The 19,141-nt window shown below is 38.3% G+C and overlaps 3 protein-coding genes across 3 annotated transcripts in view; 1 reads left to right on the top strand and 2 right to left on the bottom strand.

The window, feature by feature from the left end:
- The window catches only part of BBS4 (Bardet-Biedl syndrome 4), a 426,848-nt gene that overhangs the window by 148,573 nt on the left and 259,134 nt on the right, over positions 1-19,141 (bottom strand). The gene's annotated exons all lie outside the window — the stretch shown is intronic.
- ARIH1 (ariadne RBR E3 ubiquitin protein ligase 1) overlaps positions 1-19,141 on the bottom strand; it is a 121,776-nt gene that overhangs the window by 80,419 nt on the left and 22,216 nt on the right. The window lies entirely within an intron of this gene.
- LOC308614313 (large ribosomal subunit protein uL1-like) lies at positions 6,451-7,046 on the top strand. Its single transcript, XM_081228633.1, has one exon. The coding sequence runs from the start codon at positions 6,530-6,532 to the stop codon at positions 6,929-6,931; it is 402 nt and encodes a 133-aa protein (XP_081084759.1). The 5' UTR covers positions 6,451-6,529; the 3' UTR covers positions 6,932-7,046.

Below are 19,141 nucleotides of genomic sequence, written 5' to 3'. Positions count from 1 at the left end.
CATATGTCTAAATATCCTTTATATCCTCCACCAAAGGGTAATTCAGGGCAGGATGAAGAGAGAATGGCAGAAAGCTAAGAGGCGCAAGTGAGCTTTCTGAGGGACTGAAAAATGTTCTACTTCTTGAATGTGATAGCTGGTTATATGAGGGAAAACATTTATCAAAACTCAAACTATACACTTAAAAATGGGTACCTTTAGTCATATCAATAATATTTATTTTTATTTAAAAACAGAACAATCTGTCTTCTGATCCTGACCAAGATGGAGTAATTAACACAACTCTCTCCCACCAATTACAACTAAAAACTCTGGACAAAATACAAAATACAACTAACAGAGTACTCTGAACATTAAATAACAGCAGGCAGATTGGGGAGAGCAGTGAAAAACAACAAATAAGATGATGGTGAGTATCGTTTTGTTTTTTCTCCTTTATTTCCTGGCTTTGACACAAGGGTAGGCCAAATAGGCTTACTGTACAGTAGGCACAATCAGCAAAAGCTGAAACAAGTGCATCTTCTTGGCCAGAGGACTAAGGCAAAAGGCTCCTGGAGAAGGTGGGGAGAATACATTTTTCCTTTTTCCCTTGTTTCTCCCAGCCCTGACCTGAGGCCAGTCCCAGCCATGAAACTACACTACTGCAGACCACAGAAAACCACAAGAGAAAACCGACTGCTCTGAACACAGGAACCAGGAAGACGAACCCTGGTGTGAAAAAAAAAAAGAGGGTGGGAGAATCTCTATTATTTTCTTTTATTTTTTTCTCTTGCCACTTCACCTCAAGGCATGACAGGCAGGAAACTAAAACTGAGAGAACTCCATGCATCTGGCTAGAGGAATGAGGGAAAGGGCCACTGGGAGATAAGAGTGTAGAGGAAATCACTGAAAGGAGAGAGATGGAGAAGTAGATTCCTAATTCTGTGTATGAACCAAGTCCTGGGCTCACATGTAAGCTATACATGTGTGGAATACAGCCAAAGAATAGGAGAGGCTTCCAGAACCAGAACCAGAACCAGAACTATGATATAAACCACTGCCCAAATCCTAGATCAACCTAAGTGGGAATGGGAGGGGCAAACTCAATATAGCAAAGACTTTGAAAACTAAACAGATAACGGAACCAAATCTGTACATAAAGTGAGAAAGAACTTTCAGGTAGAACCTAACTGGGTTGACTTATTTACTAAAACAAAAGATCCTCACCACTCTCTAAAGGATTTTAAGAGGACGCAGAATCTCACGCAACATTCCAAACATCCACGAAAGAATCCGAAATTACCAAAGCAAGAACAAAAATCTGATCAATTATCAATGGAGAAGACAATTATTTGATTCTAACCCCAAGATGACCCAGATATTAGAATTATCAGACAAAGACTTTTAAAGCAGCTGTTAAAAACATGATACATTGGGTAAGGGTGAACACCTTAAAATGAATGAAAGAAATTCTTAGGAAAGAAGCTCAAATTATAAAAAAGAACCAAATGGAAAATTTTAGAACTAAAAAACCCTAAGATCACTCGATGGGCTCAACAGCAGAAAGGAGATGACAGGAGTCAGTGAACTTAAAGATATGTCAATAACAATAAAATTGTGTATATGTGTGTGTGTGTGTGTATACACACACACACATACACACACACACACACACACATATATAAAAGAAGTCTCAGGGCCTTGTGGGATAATATCAAAAGCTATCAGCCTAGAATTCTATACTCAGTGAAAGTACAGTTCAGGAATGAAGACAAGGATACTCTCAGACAAAAGAAAACTAAGAGAACTCATTGCCAGCAGACATGCTCTAAAGGAAATGCTAAAAGAACTTCTTCAGACAGAAAGCAAATGGTACCAGAGGGTAACCTGGAACTTTAAGAAACAAGGAAGAGCAACAGAAATGGTAAATGAGTAAATATCATAGACTATTCTTCTTTTCTGATGTTTCTGAAAAATATACAAAACTGTTGAAACCAAAATTTATAACATGTCATGGTAAGGTGAAGGATTAGATGTGACACATATGACAACTACAATATAAAGGGACTGATAGAAAGGTCATCTATATAGCTATAAGGTTCTATGTTTCACTTGGAGTGGTAAAGTATCAACTCTAAGTAGACTGTGAAGAGTGAAATATTTATATTATAATGCTTAGAGCAACCACTGAAAAAAAAAAAGAGAGAAGGTTAAAAAAGTTAAAAAATGGGCTTCCCTGGTGGTGCGGTGGTTGGGAGTCCGCCTGCCGATGCAGGGGACACGGGTTCGTGCCCCAGTCCGGGAAGATCCCACATGCCGCGGAGCGGCTAGGCCCGTGTGCCATGGCCGCTGAGCCTGCGCGTCCAGAGCCTGTGCTCCACAACGGGAGAGGCCACAACAGTGAGAGGCCCGCGTACCGAGAAAAAAAAAAAAAAAAAAGTTAAAAAATGACTGATCATTTTGTGTGATACTAGCTTTTGGTTTAAAGTATATGTATGTATTAAAAGTTCAATGAAATATCCACCTATTTTCATTTAATTAAGCCCTTAAAAATCAAAAACAGATGTTGACCTTTATCAAATGCTGTTACAATATCAAAGGAAATGATCACATTGTTGATCTTTTTTAAACCTATTGATGAGATAAATTATGTTAAAATAATTTCTAATAATAAGCCATTCTTGTGGGGGGAAAAAAAAACACCAGTAGACACATGAAGTGGAATATTTTCAAAATTCCAATCCAAAAGAAAGCAGAAAAGGAGGACCAAAGAGAAAAATAATTTAAAAGACCAAAATTCAACCACATCAATAATTACATTAAATGTAAAAAATGAAGGAAAAAAACCCACTTAAAAGAAGGGGATAACTATATAAATAGCAAATTATTACGCTGTATACCTGAAACATGTCATATGTCAATTACACCTTAATTTTTAAAAAAGAAATCTTTATGCTGCTAAATAAGAGACAACGAGCTTAGTTCTTTTTCAAAGGCAAAATTATTTGTTGTTTATAACAACCCATTTTCCAATATAATGACACATAGAGACTAAAAGGATGAAAAAAGACGTATCATGCAAAACACTAATCAAACAAAAGCTGCAGTGGCTATATTTCTCAAAGTAAACTTCAAAACAAGAAAATTTACCAGTGATAAAAAAAAAAAAACTCACAATGGAAAGGTCAAGTTACTAAGAAAACATGCACTTAACAACAAAGCCTCATAATAAATAAAGCAAAAACTGTTAAAAAATGAAAGAAAAACAGACAAATCCACAATTATACTTGGAGATTTCAATGCTCCTCTCTCAGTAATCCATTTAACAAGTAGACAGACTATTCGGAAAATAAACCATCTTCTATCAAATAACCCAAGGGCCAACAAGGAAGTCTTGAAGAAAATTAGAAAACATCCTGAACTGAAGAAAATGAAATTACAACACGTGAAATTTGTGAAATGTAGCTAACACTGTTTAGGAGGAAATTTATTGTACTAAATGCTTACATAAGAAATACAGAAAGATAAATGGTTTTTTTTAAAAAAAGCAAACTGTATCTAAAGCAAGCAGAAGAAATAATACAAAGAGAAGTCAATAAAACTGAAGATAGAAAAACAAGAAAAAATAAATGAAACCAAAGCTAGTACTAAAGATCAACAGAACTCTAGCAAAGACTAACCAAGAGAAAAGAGACCCAAATGACCAGGAATTCACAACGTAGATAAAACAGACCAATTTTCTTAAAAGTCACTAACTACTAAAATTCACAGAAAAAATGGATAATATGAACATTCCTATATCTATTAAACAAACTGAATGAGTAATTAAAATCTCTGCACAAAGAAAACTCAAGACCCAAATAGTTTCACTGGTAAATTCTACTAACCGTTTAATACAGCGGTCCCCAACCTTTTTGGCACTAGGGACCAGTTTCGTGGAAGACAATTTATGGACGGTTCAGATGGTAATGCTTACCTGCCACTCACCTCCTGCTGTGAGACCTGGTTCCTAACAGGCCACGGACCCGTATCGGACCTGGGGGTTGGGGACCACTGGTTTAAGGAACCCAAAAATATCAATTCTACACAATCTCTTACAGAAAACAGAAGAGGAGGAAACACTTCCTAATTCCTATTATAAGACCAGCATCACCCTGCTATCAAAATCAGACAAAAAAAATTATAAAAAACTACTACATGAGCAAAGATGTAAAATTCCCCAACAAAATATCAGGAAATCAAATCTAGCAATATATTAGAAGAAGGATAATTACACCACAACAAAGTGGGGTTTATCCCAGTATTGCAAAGCTACTTAAACATTCAAAGAAAACAATCAGTAAATATAATCATATTAACAGACTAAATAAAAACTACAAGATCGTAACAGTAGGATGCAGAAAAAGCATCTGACAAAATTTTACATCTGGTACTCATAAAAACTCTCAGCAAATTAGGAACAGAGGGAATTTCCTTAATTTGGTAATCTATTAGAAAAACTACAGCTAAATTACAGAAAATCTACTAGAAAAACTACAGCTAATAGAAAATCTATTAGAAAAATTACAGCTAAATTACAGAAAAATTACAGTTGTCGTGTTAAAAATGACATGATCTATGTAGAAAATTCCATGGACCTACAAAAAAAGTTGCTAGAATGAGTTCAGCAAGGTTCCAGAATATAAGACCAGTATATTTTTTTAATTTTTTATTGGAATATAGTTGATTTACCATGTTGTGTTAGCTTCAGGTGTACAGCAAAGTGAATCCGTTATACATATACATATATCTACTCTTTTTTAGATTCTTATCCCATATAGGTCATTACAGAGTACTGAGTAGAGTCCCCTGTGCTATACAGTAGGTCCTTATCAGTTATCTACGGACCAATATTTTTTTAAAAAACAGCTGTATTTTTTTTACATACTAGCAACGAAAAAATGGAAATCCAAAAAAATTTTAAGTTCCATTTACAACAGCACCAAAATATGAAGTATTTAGGTATAAATTTAACAAACTATGTGAAAGTACACATATGCTGAAAACTGCAAAATACTAGTGAAGGAAATTTTAAAAGATCTAAATAACTGGAGATATGCCATCTTCATGGGTTGGGAGACTCAATGTAGTTAAAATATTAATTCTTCCCAAACTGATCTATAAGATTCAACTCAATACCAATCAAAACCCCAGTGGGATTTTGGGGTAGATATCAACAAGATATTTCTAAAACTTATGGATTAGCAAGAAAACTAGAATAGCCAAAATAATTTTGAAAGGAACACCACCTGACTTAAAAACATACTACAAAGGTATAGTACTGGCAAAAGAATAGATACACAGGTCAAAGGAATAGCAGGGAAGCCAGAAATAGATTCATACTAGTATGGCAAAATGATTTTAACAACAGTGCTAAAACAATTCAATGGGGGAAAAAATCTTTTCAGGAAACAGTACTAGAAGAATTAAGACATCTATCCATCTACATCCATACAGATATATTTTAAATCAACTCTGACCTATACCTCAGACTTCATATAAAATTCGTAATGGATCAGACGTAAATGTAAAACATATAAGTATAAAACTTCTGGGAGAAAAATCTTTGTGACCTTGAGTTAGGCAAATAGTTCTTAGGTATCAGAAGTACAATCCATAAGAAAAACAGATAAACTGGAATTCATCAAAATAAAAAAGGCACTTAAGAGAAGGGAAAGACATGCCACAAACTGAGAGAAAACATTTGCAAACCACACATCTGACAAAGAATTTGTACCTAGGATACATATTGCAAAAATCAGGGCTTCCCTGGTGGCGCAGTGGTTGAGGGTCCGCCTGCCGATGCAGGGGACGCAGGTTCGTGCCCCGGTCTGGGAGGATCCCACGTGCCGCGGAGCGGCTAGGCCCGTGAGCCATGGCTGCTGGGCCTGCGCGTCCGGAGCCTGTGCTCCGCAACGGGAGAGGTCACAACAGTGAGAGTCACGGGTACCGCAAAAAAAAAAAAAAAAAAATCACTTGAAGCCTAACAAGAAAACAAAAACCCAATTCTAAAAATAGGCAAAGCTAGGGCTTCCCTGGTGGTGCAGTGGTTGAGAGTCCGCCTGCCGATGCAAGGGATGCGAGTTCGTGGCCCAGTCTGGGAAGATCCCACATGCCGCGGAACGGCTGGGCCCGTGAGCCATGGCCACTGAGCCTGCGCATCCGGAGCCTGTGCTTCGCAACGGGAGAGGCCACAACAGTGAGAGGCCCGTGTACCACAAAAAAATAAAAAGAAAATAAAAATAAAAATAGGCAAAGCTCTCTTCTAGTTATCGCGGCGTGAGACACCCTCTACGAGGAGGTGCGGGAACCGCATGGGAACCAGCACAAGCGCCAGAAGTTTTTGGAGACGGTGGAGCTTCCGATCAGCCTGAAGAACTATGACCTTCAGAAGAACAAATGCTTCTCAGACACCGTCAGGCTTAAGTCCACTCCCCACCCCAAGTTTTCTATATGTGTTCTGGGGGACCAGTGTCATTGTGATGAGGCCAAGGCTGTGGATATCCCCCACATGGACATCGAGGTCCTGAAGAAACTCAATAAGAATAAGAAACTGGTCAAGAAGCTGGCCAAGAAGTATGATGCCTTTTTGGCTTCAGAGTCTCTGATCAAGCACATCCCACAAATCCTGGGCCCAGGCCTGAATAAGGCTGCCAAGTTCCCTTCCTTGCTGACCCACAATGAGAACATGGTGGCCAAAATTGATGAAGTGAAGTCCACCATCAAGTTCCAGATGAAGAAGGTGCTGTGTCTGGCAGTGGCTGTTGGCCACGTGAAAATGACCGATGATGAGCTTGTGTACAACATCCACTTAGCCATCAACTTCCTGGTGTTGTTGCTCAAGAAAAATTGGCAGATCATCCGGGCTCTGTACATTAAGAGCACCATGGGCAAGCCCCAGCGCCTGTACTAAGGCACAGCTTAATAAACCATACTCCCACCATTAAATAAATAAATAAATAAAATAAAATAAAAACAGGCAAAAATCTGAACAGACATTTCACCAAAGAAAATCCATACAGAGACATGAAGAAGCACATGAAAGGATGCTCAACATCATTAGTCATTTGGGACACACAAACTGAAGCCACAATGTTATCACCACATGCCAATTAGAATGTTGGGGTGGGGGGAGAAATCTGACAATCCCAAGTGCTGCAGTGTGTGTGGTGCAACTGGAACTCTCATACACTGCTGGTGGGAATGCAAAATAATACAGCCAGGGCTTCCCTGGTGGCGCAGTGGTTGAGAGTCCGCCTGCCGATGCAGGGGACACGGGTTCGTGCCCCGGTCCGGGAGGATCCCACATGCCGCAGAGCGGCTAGGCCCGTGAGCCATGGCTGCTGGGCCTGTGCGTCCAGAGCCCGTGCTCCGCAACGGGAGAGGCCACAGCAGTGAGAAGCCCACGTAATGCAAAAAAAAAAAAAAAAAAAATACAGCCAACAAGAAAAAGTTTCAAAGTTTCTTACAAAGATAAACATAGGGCTTCCCTGGTGGCGCAGTGGTTAAGAGTCCGCCTGCCGATGCAGGGGACACGGGTTCGTGCCCCGATCCCGGAAGATCCCACATGCCGCGGAGCGGCTGGGCCCGCGAGCCATGGCCGCGGAGCCTGTGTGTCCGGAGCCTGTGCTCCGCAACGGGAGAGGCCACAGCAGTGAGAGGCCCGCGTACAGCAAAAAAAAAAAAAAAAAAAAAAAGATGTTAAAAGATAAACATATACTTAGCACAACCCCAGAATCTCACTATTAGGAATTTACCCAAGTGAAACGAAAACTTATGGTCACCCAAAAACCTGTATGAGGGGCTTCCCTGGTGGCGCAGTGGTTGAGAGTCTGCCTGCCGATGCAGGGGAAACGGGTTCGTGTCCCGGTCCGGGAGGATCCCACATGCCGCGGAGCGGCTAGGCCCGTGACCCAAGGCCACTGAGCCTGTGCGTCCGGAGCCTGTGCGTCCGGAGCCTGTGCTCCGCGACGGGAGAGGCCACAACAGTGAGAGGCCCGTGTACCGCCAAAAAAAAAACTGTATGAGGATATTTACAACAGCTTTATTTGTACCTGGCAAAAACTGGGAACAATCTAAATGTTCTGCAACTAGGGAATGGATAAACAAATCGTGGTACATCCACTGGATGGAATACTACTCAGTAATAAAGAACTACTGACATACGCAACAACATGTATGAACCTCAAATGCAAATTCTAAGTGAAAGAAGCTAGACTCAAAAGGCTATATATTGCATGATTCCATTCATATTGACAAGGTAGAAAAGGCAAAACTATAGGGATGGTGTACAAATCCCCTGGTTGCCAGGGATTAATGGGGGAGGGGTTGACCAAATAGGGTAGAAGATGGGAGTTTTTTTAGAGGGTGATGATGGAACTGTTCTGTAAGTTCACTGTGGTGGCAGTTACATTCTCTAGGCATTTGTCAAAACTCATGGAATTGTACACCCAAAGGTATAAATTCAGTGTATGCCAACTGAAATATAATTTTAAAATATAAATTATAAAAGTAATCTTAACCTGCACTGGATCCTCTATAATGGAATTCTGACTGATAAAAGTACAATGATACCTTATAACCCATCAATTACTGGGTATTTATCTGGAAAAACAAACAAAAAACCCCGCACAAAACACTAATTCAAAAAGATACATGCACCTCAATATTCACCGCAGCATTACCTGCAATTGTCAAGATATGGAAGCAACCTAAGGGTCCATCAACAGATGAACAGATAAAGAAGATGTGGTATATATATGCAATAGAAATTTTGCCATTAGCACCACATGGATGTACTTGGAGGGCATTATGCTAAGTGAAATAAGTCAAAGACAAATACTGTGTGATATCACTTATATGTGGAACCTAAAAAAATACAACAAACTAGTGAATATAACAAAACAGCAGCAGACTCACAGATACAGAGAACAAACTAGTGGTTACTGGTGGGGTAGGGGCAACATAGGGCCGGGAGGTACAAACTACTGGGACAGGCTACAAGGATTTATTGTACAACACAGGGAATATAGCCAACCTTTTGTAATAATTGTAAATGGGGTGTAACCTTTAAAAATTGTATAAAAGGGCTTCCCTGGTAGCACAGTGGTTAAGAATCCACCTGCCAATGCAGGGGACACGGGTTTGAGCCCTGGTCCAGGAAGATACCACATGCCGTGGAGCTACTAAGCCCATGCACCGCAACTACTGAGCCTGCGCTCTAGAGCCCGTGAGCCACAACTACTGAAGCCCGCATGCCTAGAGCCCGTGCTCCGCAACAAGAGAAGCCACTGCAATAAGAAGCCTGGGCACAACAACAAAGAGTAGCCCCCGCTCACCGCAACTAGAGAAACACCCGCGCACAGCAACGAAGACCCAAGGCAGCCAAAAATAAATAAATTTTAAAAATAAATAAATAATAAACATTGTATTTTTAAAGTGTGGCATCAAAAGGGCAATCCTAAACAGAAGAACACAGATGTCAAATTATTTAGTTCCAGGCACTTTATATACATTATTATTTCATTTAATCCTCACATTAACACTTTATGTAAGGTAAGCATTATATACATTTTACAGATGAGGGTAGAGAGGTTAAGTGACCTGACCCAAGATAAAACAAGATTTAACAGGATCTGAATATTAGATGACATTTATAAAAATTTATACTTATGGCACCCTTAAAGATTCTTATTTAATTGCTTTAGGTTGGGGACTGGTCAAAGGAGAGAAATCCACCTGTGTATGCTACCAAAATTCGTAATTAAAATTCACTAATCCATTATTCTAGTGGAAAGTCAACTCAAGCTCTTGGATGAAATAAACAACTCTTCACCGTGTTCTCACTGGTGTTCCTCTTTTTTTTTTAAGGATATAAACAAACCAAACAAAATCAGTTAATGAGAGAAATCACTATAATTAGAAAACTAATACTACTGGCAGCGATACATTTAACTTCCAGGACAATAAGGCAATCTAAAATGTCACATCATCTCTAGTTATAAACCCTAAAACAATGGTTTCCCCATTCTGGCTACATATTAGGATCTCCTGTGGAACTTTAAAATACCAATACGTGGGGCTTCCCTGGTGGCACAGTGGTTGAGAGTCTGCCTGCCAATGCAGGGGACACGGGTTCGAGCCCTGTTCTGGGAAGATCCCACATGCCGTGGAGCAACTAGGCCCGTGAGCCACAGCTACTGAGCCTGCGTGTCTGGAGCCTGTGCTCCACAACAAGAGAGGCCGCGATAGTGAGAGGCCCGCACACCACGATGAAGAGTGGCCCCCCGCTTGCCGCAACTAGAGAAAGCCCTCACACAGAAACGAAGACCCAACGCAGCCAAAAATAAAATATATATATATATATATATAAATTAATTAATTAATTAAAAAAAAATACCCATACATGGACTTCACCTCCAGCAATTCTGATTCAATTGTCTGGAATGGGACATGGACACATGTATTTTTCACCCAAACTTTTAACCTCAAGTTCCCGAGATGATAGTAAAATGCAGCCAGAATTAGGAACTAATGCTCTAAACAGTTTCCCACTATGGGAGCTCTGAAAAAGTAAAGTGTATATGTAGAACTCTCATATGAATATAGTAGTAGTGTAATATTTTAGTAATTTGAAGAAAATTACATTTTAGGTAGCACAACTGATCAAAACTTAAAATGCACTTGACCTAGGACCTAGAAATTCCACTTTTAGGAACCTAGCCAAAAGAAATCCACAAGTGTAAAAGGGTAAGAATAAGAAATTTCACATGCACATTATTTGGAAAAGCAATAAAGCAAAGACAACCTACATTTTCCCAAGAGGAAACTGCCTATAAATTATGTTGTAACCATACTTAAAATATTATGCAGCAATTTAAAAAACAAAAAGAAAATAGATCTGTGTGCACTGGAATGGAAGGATACTACCGAGATACCACTGAGTGAAAAAAGCAAGTTACTGAGCAATGTACAATATTCCATTTTTGTGTTAAAAAAAAAAGAAGAAAAAAGTAAATTTGTATGACATATTGAATGTGCACTTTAAAAGGTTTAGAAGGCTGTCCTTGAGAATTATATCCCCAGGGACTGGTTTGGGAATAGGGTAAAAGATTTTTTCTATTTTATAATCATATTAATAGAAATTTAAAATGTTACTTTTACAATAATTAACAGTAGTATAGGCCTTGCTACTTCAAAATGTGGTCCACAAAATCTCAATCACCCTAATCTCAAAGGGTTAGTTAGGAATGCAGAATCCTAGATCCCAATCCACATCTACTGAATGTTCATTTCAACCAGACCCTCAAAAGTTCCTGAGGTGACGTGTACGCACATTAAAGTTTGAGAAGCACCGGTACAGACTATAGGAAGCAACATCTGAGCTGGTCACACTAACTGTAAAAAGTTTCATTTCCAAACTCTCAGATTTAATTAAATACTTGATTTCCTTCTAAGAAATGATCATGTATAATCCAGGTATAATTTGCCTTCCATTTAAAGGTATATAAGAATGCTGAGAGCTTTATACTAAGAGTCACTAAAAGGCTGCAATATAATTAACATTCAATGACATACAATAAATCCTTTAGGTATCCAAAGTTCATACAGTACTACATACAAAATGGAAGAGTAGTATCTTGTCACCAAAAGATGCTCTTGACTTTGATCAATCAGGATTAGGTGCCAGGAATAGAAACCACTAGATATTCTGAGCAAAGGGGGAGTTAATAAGAGAGCAATTGGGTGCTTAATAGTTTTAAGGACTGGAGGAATGGGGCTTAAGGCTATGTCTGTCTATAAGAATGACACCAGAACACTACACAACTGAAACACAAGGGACTCTCTCCACCTTAAGCCACCAATGGAACCATTAAATTCAAGAACAGCAGATAACTGTGATCCAAAGGAATCAGAAAGTCACCACTGCCACTGCCACAACTGCCACTATATAACCATGAAGGTGATGTACACAAGAGTCTAGCTGCTGCCTTTGCTACAAATGCCTCTTGATAACACAGAAAGTGAAGAATGAACAATGCAATGCTGCATTTCCGCTACTGCAGAAAAATCTCACATTTTCACAACGCAGAAGAAGGGGGTGGGGGGGATGGGGAGAGAAAAGGGAAGAAAGACGAACCCCCTTCACACCTCACATACGTATCTAATTGCCAGCAACTATTTCACATCTAAAACCCTCAATGCAAAACAGTCTGAGAAATAAAGTTTTTGGCTTTCTAGCCCAACAATACAGAGAGGTAATTAGGAGGGTTGAGGAAGACCATCTCACAGAATTCTCAGATGGCTTAAAAACTATATTCACAAAAAGAATTTACAACTAAACAACACTAATCCTCCAAGTTTCCAGTTTTGAATATTTACTTCTAAGCTACCATCAGCAGAAGGAAGGTAAAAGAAAAAAAGGGGGGAAATGAAGATGCTTCCTGGATATTATTTTAGCAAGAAGTTCACACTTTACTCACTACCCTTGGGGATTATTTAAAATAAAATTTAACACCAACAAGTTTTGACCAACTATTTGTAATTCTGTAGATCCGTGATACTTAACTTGAAATTTTGCTGAGATATGCATCTGAACTACAAATTTAACCCTGATGTACCAAAAGTTGTTAATGAATGCACCTAGCCAACTACCTATCAATAACATTTCAAATTTGGCTTTGTTCTTCACCTTGCCCTTCAAATGCCTTGTAGGTGTTATATGACGGAAATTACTTCCTCCTATATCATCTCAAATTTGCAAGGTCAAAGATCTCACCTCTAGAGAATGTCAAGAGTTTAGTCAGAATAAGAGAAATAAAATGTTTCTGTCAATGGAAGGAAGGTTACCAAACTGTGCATAATCATTTAATTTTCTGTAAAAATTCAACTGCAAACCAAAGGGGTTGGGTGATGGAACAGAGATATATTTACATAAACAGTAGAAACAGTATGTAAAACTTCTATTTTACAACAGAAAAACAAACTCATGTAAATAGCAGTATATACTTTAGCATTTAGTTGAACAAGAGCCAAGTCACCTCCAACAATCATAACTCTAGTTTTAAAATTTCACCGTTAAATGAGGCCTCATTCAGGCAAAAGCTGGGGGGAGTCTCAGTCTCCTAACTAGCTATTCCTTGAGTGGAGGGAAAAAATCCTATAGATAAAAAAGGTAAGAACTAAAAGGTCGGGCCAAGAATCAGGTGACTCCAATTCCAAACTATCTTGGCATAACGGAGCTAATCGAAACCACAAATGCAGATTCTATATAGACCACCTTATGATATTTTACTATTTTTGTGGTGAACTGTGAGAAATAATTAAGGTTATTTAGCAACCTTGAGTTATCTACTCACATTCTCACCCCTGGATTCCAATGGTCAAGCCCAAAGTATTAGCAATCCTCATGGATACTGTGGCACATACTGAAACTGTTCCACCACCACAACCAAAACATCTGAGTGACTTCCATGTACTGTCACTTCACCTTAACACTACCACCAGCCGTCTCCAAACTACCTAAAGATGGCATACAAAAATTAGTTCTGTGAGGTGAACTGAATATTGTTAACAAGTCTTGTATGTAGTTAGTTACTTCTTCTTCTGGAGGCACTTAGAAAAAGAGATACCTATACATTCCCAACTACTACTTTTTTTTTTTAAAACAGTACTTGACCTAGTACTTTTAACTGTATCTTTTAACTAGTATCTTTCCTTTCCCAACATGGCAACTCGAAATACCTATCGATAACTGGTAGGATTCTGATTAGCAACTGACTGACGACTTTTTACTTATTCATACTCTATACATGTATATGTGGTACACAAAATTTTGTACAATATAAACATAAGTGAGATTATTTGAAAATCATAGTGCTTTAGAGAACAAACGTATGGACTCCAAGGGGGGAAGCGGGGGTGGGATGAATTAATTGGGAGATCGGGATTGACATATATACACTATTGATACTATGTATAAGATAGATACCTAATGAGAACGTACTGTATAGCTCAGGGAACTCTACTTAGTGCTCTGTGGTGGCCTAAATGGGAAGGAAATACAAAAAAGAGGGGATAAACGTATACATACAGCTGATTCACTCTGCTGCACAGTAGAAACTAGAACACTGTAAGGTAACTATACTCCAATAAAAATTAAAAAAAGAAAATCAGGGACTTCCCTGGTGGCGCAGTGGTTAAGAGTCCTCCTGCCAATGCAGGGGACACAGGTTCGAGCCCTGGTCCGGGAAGATCCCACATGCCGCGGAGCAACTAAGCCCGTGCGCCACAGCTACTGAGCCTGCGCTCTAGAGCCCGTGAGCCACAACTACCGAGCCCACAAGCCACAACTACTGAAGCCCACGTGCCTAGGGCCCGTGCTCCGCAACAGGAGGAGCCATCGCAATGAGAAGCCCATGCACCGCAGCGAAGACTAGCCCCCGCTCACCGCAACTGGAGGGGGCCCGCGCGCAGCAACAAGACCCAACGCAGCCAAAAATAAATAAATTTATTTTTTTTAAAAAAAGAAAATCATAGTGCTCATATTTTAAAAGTGTGAAAGTTTTACTTAAGTAAATTTGTATCTTACAAATGCTTTTCTAAGAAAAACTACTTGAAAATAAAGTGACTGTAAGTGTCTTTAAAGATCAAAAAGTAGTCATAAATCCAAATGATCTTGAAATAGACAAAAATATACTCCTGTATCATTTAAAGAAAGTTTTATAACAAAGCTGTAACAGGCCACATACATCCCAGTACATTCTCTTGCCAATTATTCTCAAAATTCACAGCTCAATGGTTAAGAATAATGAACAAGGGACATGTGGCATATACAACTGGAATCTTTCTTCATGAAGGCTTGGACTAAGAACACTTTTACATATATTTGCAGAAGGGATTTTAAAGAATGAAGGTATCACTAAATGTGGACCTTTAAGGATGGGATTGCACTGAATCACTGTTAAATTGTTAAAAATTTAGTGGATGGGGCTTCCCTGGTGGCGCAGTGGTTGAGAGTCCGCCTGCCGATGCAGGGGACACGGGTTCGTGCCCCGGTCCGGGAACATCCCATATGCCGTGGAGCGGCTGGGCCCGTGAGCCATGGCTGCTGAGCCTGCGCATCCGGAGCCTGTGCTCCACAACGGGAGAGGCCACAACAGTGAGAGGCCCACGTACCAGAAAGAAAAAAAAAAAAATTTAGTGGATATACACAGTTTTAAAAGCTAATAGTAACCTCAAGGTTTAACAACCATCTTTGCCACATCCCAGTTGCTAATCATTTCCAATCCTTTGAGGAAACCATTTTAAATTCTTTTAGCTGTTTCTTCTGGTATTTATTTTTATCCTAAATAATATGCTTATGCTCAGATAGTTACTATCTTTCCATTTAAGATATTATCTATCACCTTCCTTGTGAAAGTTGAAGATTTAGCACTCCTACATGCACCCACTCCCAAATCATCCTTATAATATTTTATCATAGTTTTTATTCAAGCCACTATCCATTGTTTTTAACAATCAACTAATAGGAACTCCGAGAGGAGAGGGAAGGGAATTACCAAAGCAGTATTAAAAGTTTATTTCCCAAAGCTTTAAAAGGACACAAGTCTTCCAGTTGAAAGGGTCCAATATGATCAGAAGATTCACATTTATACATCTCTTCAGAACACAAAGGATAAAGAGAAAAGGCTGAAACTTTTTAAAAAAGTTATCAAGAAATGGGAAGCAGACTGGTATTAGATTTATTAGCAACAGTGAATGCAGAAGGCAGTATCTTTCATATGCATTCCAGTCCAAAAGTTTCCTGACTAGCCAATCTAGCAACCAAGATTAAAGGCAAACTGAAGACATTATCAGTCACAATGAGCAATATCCTAAAAAAAAGTTATGTGGGAGTTAAATTAAGAATGTAGTCCAGCAAAATGAGACTAAATCAAGAAAAAAGACATAAATCTAAGAAACAGCGGCAGAAGTGTAATGTAAAAGGTCGTGATTGATGGCTACACAAGAGGCCTAGTGGGAAGGGCATCCTGATTACAAGAACAAAATGGAGGACTCCAGGAGAAGTGCAAATACAATCCAAGCGTAAACTGGACTACTTGGACTGTCACTAAATGATATAACCATAAAAACAAACATTACTCAATGGTGTCACTTTAAAAATCAAGCTATGAGCGAACTAAGACTTCATTATGATCACAAGACAAAGGAACTTTGATAACATAAAAGTATAGGTAGCATAAACTGCAATCCTCAAAGGTGCGAAAAGGAAGAGGAAAGAGATAATGCCAAAGGGTGATGGAAAGAAAAGGGTGTATTAATTAAAATTATAAATGTAATCATTTGAAGACATAATAGGTCTTTACTTTTTTATTTGCTACCATATGCAAGTATTACTCTCTTTTTTTAAAATAACAAATTACAGATTGGAGAAAAGAGCTACAATAACTATCATATAGTAAGAACTAACTAAGTGGCTTCCCTGGTGGTGCAGTGCATAAGAATCTGCCTGCCAATGCTGGGGACATGGGTTTGAGCCCTGGTCTGGGAAGATTCCACATGCCACAGAGCGACTAAGCCCATGCGCCGCAACTACTGAGCCTGTGCTCTACAGCCTGTGAGCCACAACTACTGAGCCCGTGCGCCTAGAGCCCATGGTCCGCAGCAAGAGAAGCCACCACAATGAGAAGCCCGTGCACCACAACGAAGAGTAGCCCCCACTCGCCACAACTAGAGAAAGCCCGTGTGCAGCAACGAAGACCCAATGCAACCAAAAATTAAAAATAAATAAATAAAATTTTTAAAAAAGTTTAAGAGCTAATAATAGGCACAAAGGATATGAAAAGGCAATTCAGAGAAATGTTCAGTTAAAACAACCAAGTAAATTTTCTTTATCAGACTAATGAAAATTTTAGGATTCTTAATAGTGTCAGCAAGAGTATAGAGAAAATGATAGTTCACACACTGTCGGTATAAACTCCGTAACCATTTTTGAAAACATTCAGTCGTATTTATAAAAACCGTAAATGTCTATACCCAAAGGCCAGCAAGCTCACATCCAAGGTTAGGTTAGGTGAAGAAAGGAAAAGGAAGGAAAGGAAGGAGGCACACAATAGAGAATGAACAAAACGTCCAACAATAAGGTCATATTAGAAAATACTGTACAATCGTTAATTCCATAGTATACCATTGAAGGAAAAAACAGCAACTTGCAGAATAAAGTGAGATTGGAAAGGAAGTGGGAAAGAGTACAAATACAGCTATCTTTCTTCTAAAATAAAACATTTCAATTGTAGATTAAAGTTTGACATAAGCATAAGAAAGCACTACTTTTAAAAAAATCAAATCTTAGCATAATTTAGATAGTTAAATAGTTTCCATCTTTACCCTCTTACTAAGAATTCCTTTTCATAAAGACACAGATTAACCAGATTTTTGTAAAGATATCACCAACATGCATTTTAAGAAGGTGAAAACTAAAAAGCAGAAGTTACTTTTGAAATGTCAATCGTGGCAGTCAGGATTAGAACATACCTAGGTCTCTAAAATTCAGAACTATTTTGCTTTATACTGAGTTGGACTGCTAGATCTGACCATTTTGAAGAAACTATAGATTCATGACTAATATTCATTTTAATATGCCATGAGATAAGATAAAGAATAATTTGTGATTTATCTAGACCATGAAATACCTAAAATACTTCTGAAAGAAGGTGCTAAATATGAAAGTTTTAAAAAGTTAACCAAAAAGGTTTCTAAGACCAAAAAAACAGGGGGGGCCGGGAGGAGGGCATCTTAAAATACACCAAAACATCTTGTCTTAAACACTATTGAGCCAAAATATCGGTACTGTGGTTTACCATGGAACTTGACTTCAAAATACATTTCCACATTCAAGCGACAGTAGACTAGATCTCTTCGATATAGTATATAGAGTTTATTAAGGTAACTATTATCATCAGCTTTTTTGGGCCAGAATTTAGGCTATAAGTATGTAAGATTTTAGGTTTTACAGTCATTTTGAAAACCCAGCAATCTTCACTGAAAATCAAATACCAACTTTTATCTGCCTTTTCATTTGGGAAGCCTTGAGATGCACTGTATTAACCTATTAGAAAAACAAAACCTTTCTTTTAGAAGCACAACAGCAAAGAAAATGATGCAAGTATCTGTATCATTCAGCTATCCCTACAAAATCTCACTTTACAGCCAATACTAGAGTAATAAATAAGCAATCCAACATTTTACCGTATTATATATAAAGCTTTCATTTCTTTTTCTTCATGTTTGCATTGTGCTGCCTAAGTTCTTAAAACTTGCCTGTGATTTAGGTCTTAGGATTCAGCTCTCTCATTCTAACCCAGTATTTACTAAAAAAAAAAAAAAAGCCAGGAATTGCTATTACAACTGCTATCATTTAGCAAGTAAATGGATCCAAATATCTAAGTAAATGCTACGAATATTTAAATAAAAATCCTTAAGATTCCTTATATAAGTTAAAGAACGACCTGGAAGATTTCGATTATTTCCATCAAAACAGCATCAGATATATAACATTAATATATAAATATACACACATGGTCAGATCAATCTATCTTTCCTGCTTCTTCTCCCAGTTTTATAAATGTGATCCTTATGCAACCAAAAATAAATAAAATAAATAATAAATATTTTTTTAAAATAATAATAAAATAAATGTGATCCTCTGTCATCATAGTTTCTGAAAATCAACCAGGTCCATGAATCAAGCAAATATCATAAATATCCTCCATTTAATCATTTCTTCTATTATTCAGCATTTTTTAAAAGATAGTGGCAAATACCAATTTACTTTGTTGCCTGAGTGCCAAGTAAGCTTCTGGTTTAAACAATAAAACTGTGCCCTTTGTAAACAGATATGTCAAATTTGTCATGTCAGAACAGGCTTTCCATAAAGATTCACAGGATAAACAGTATGCCTTTAAATAATTAGGTATTCGCTGCCAATACGTGCTCACACATATGTGTTTAGTGATCCTTTAATAACTTGTCTTTGGAATGATTCTGTCCTACCTTTGCTGCTGCAGCCCTCCTGTCCTTTGCATCACTGAATTCATACTTCTGGAAGTACCCAATATGCACT

The sequence above is a fragment of the Mesoplodon bidens genome (assembly GCF_964165515.1).
Source record: "Mesoplodon bidens genome assembly, chromosome: 3".
Classification (NCBI taxonomy): Eukaryota; Metazoa; Chordata; class Mammalia; order Artiodactyla; family Ziphiidae; genus Mesoplodon; species Mesoplodon bidens.
The sequence above is the reverse complement of the archived record's forward strand: the minus strand, read 5'-3'. Positions and strand labels throughout refer to the sequence as shown.

Excerpts from the sequence above, each read along its gene's own strand:
- LOC308614313 (XM_081228633.1), top strand. The coding sequence starts at position 6,530 with ATGGACATCGAGGTCCTGAAGAAACTCAATAAGAATAAGAAACTGGTC.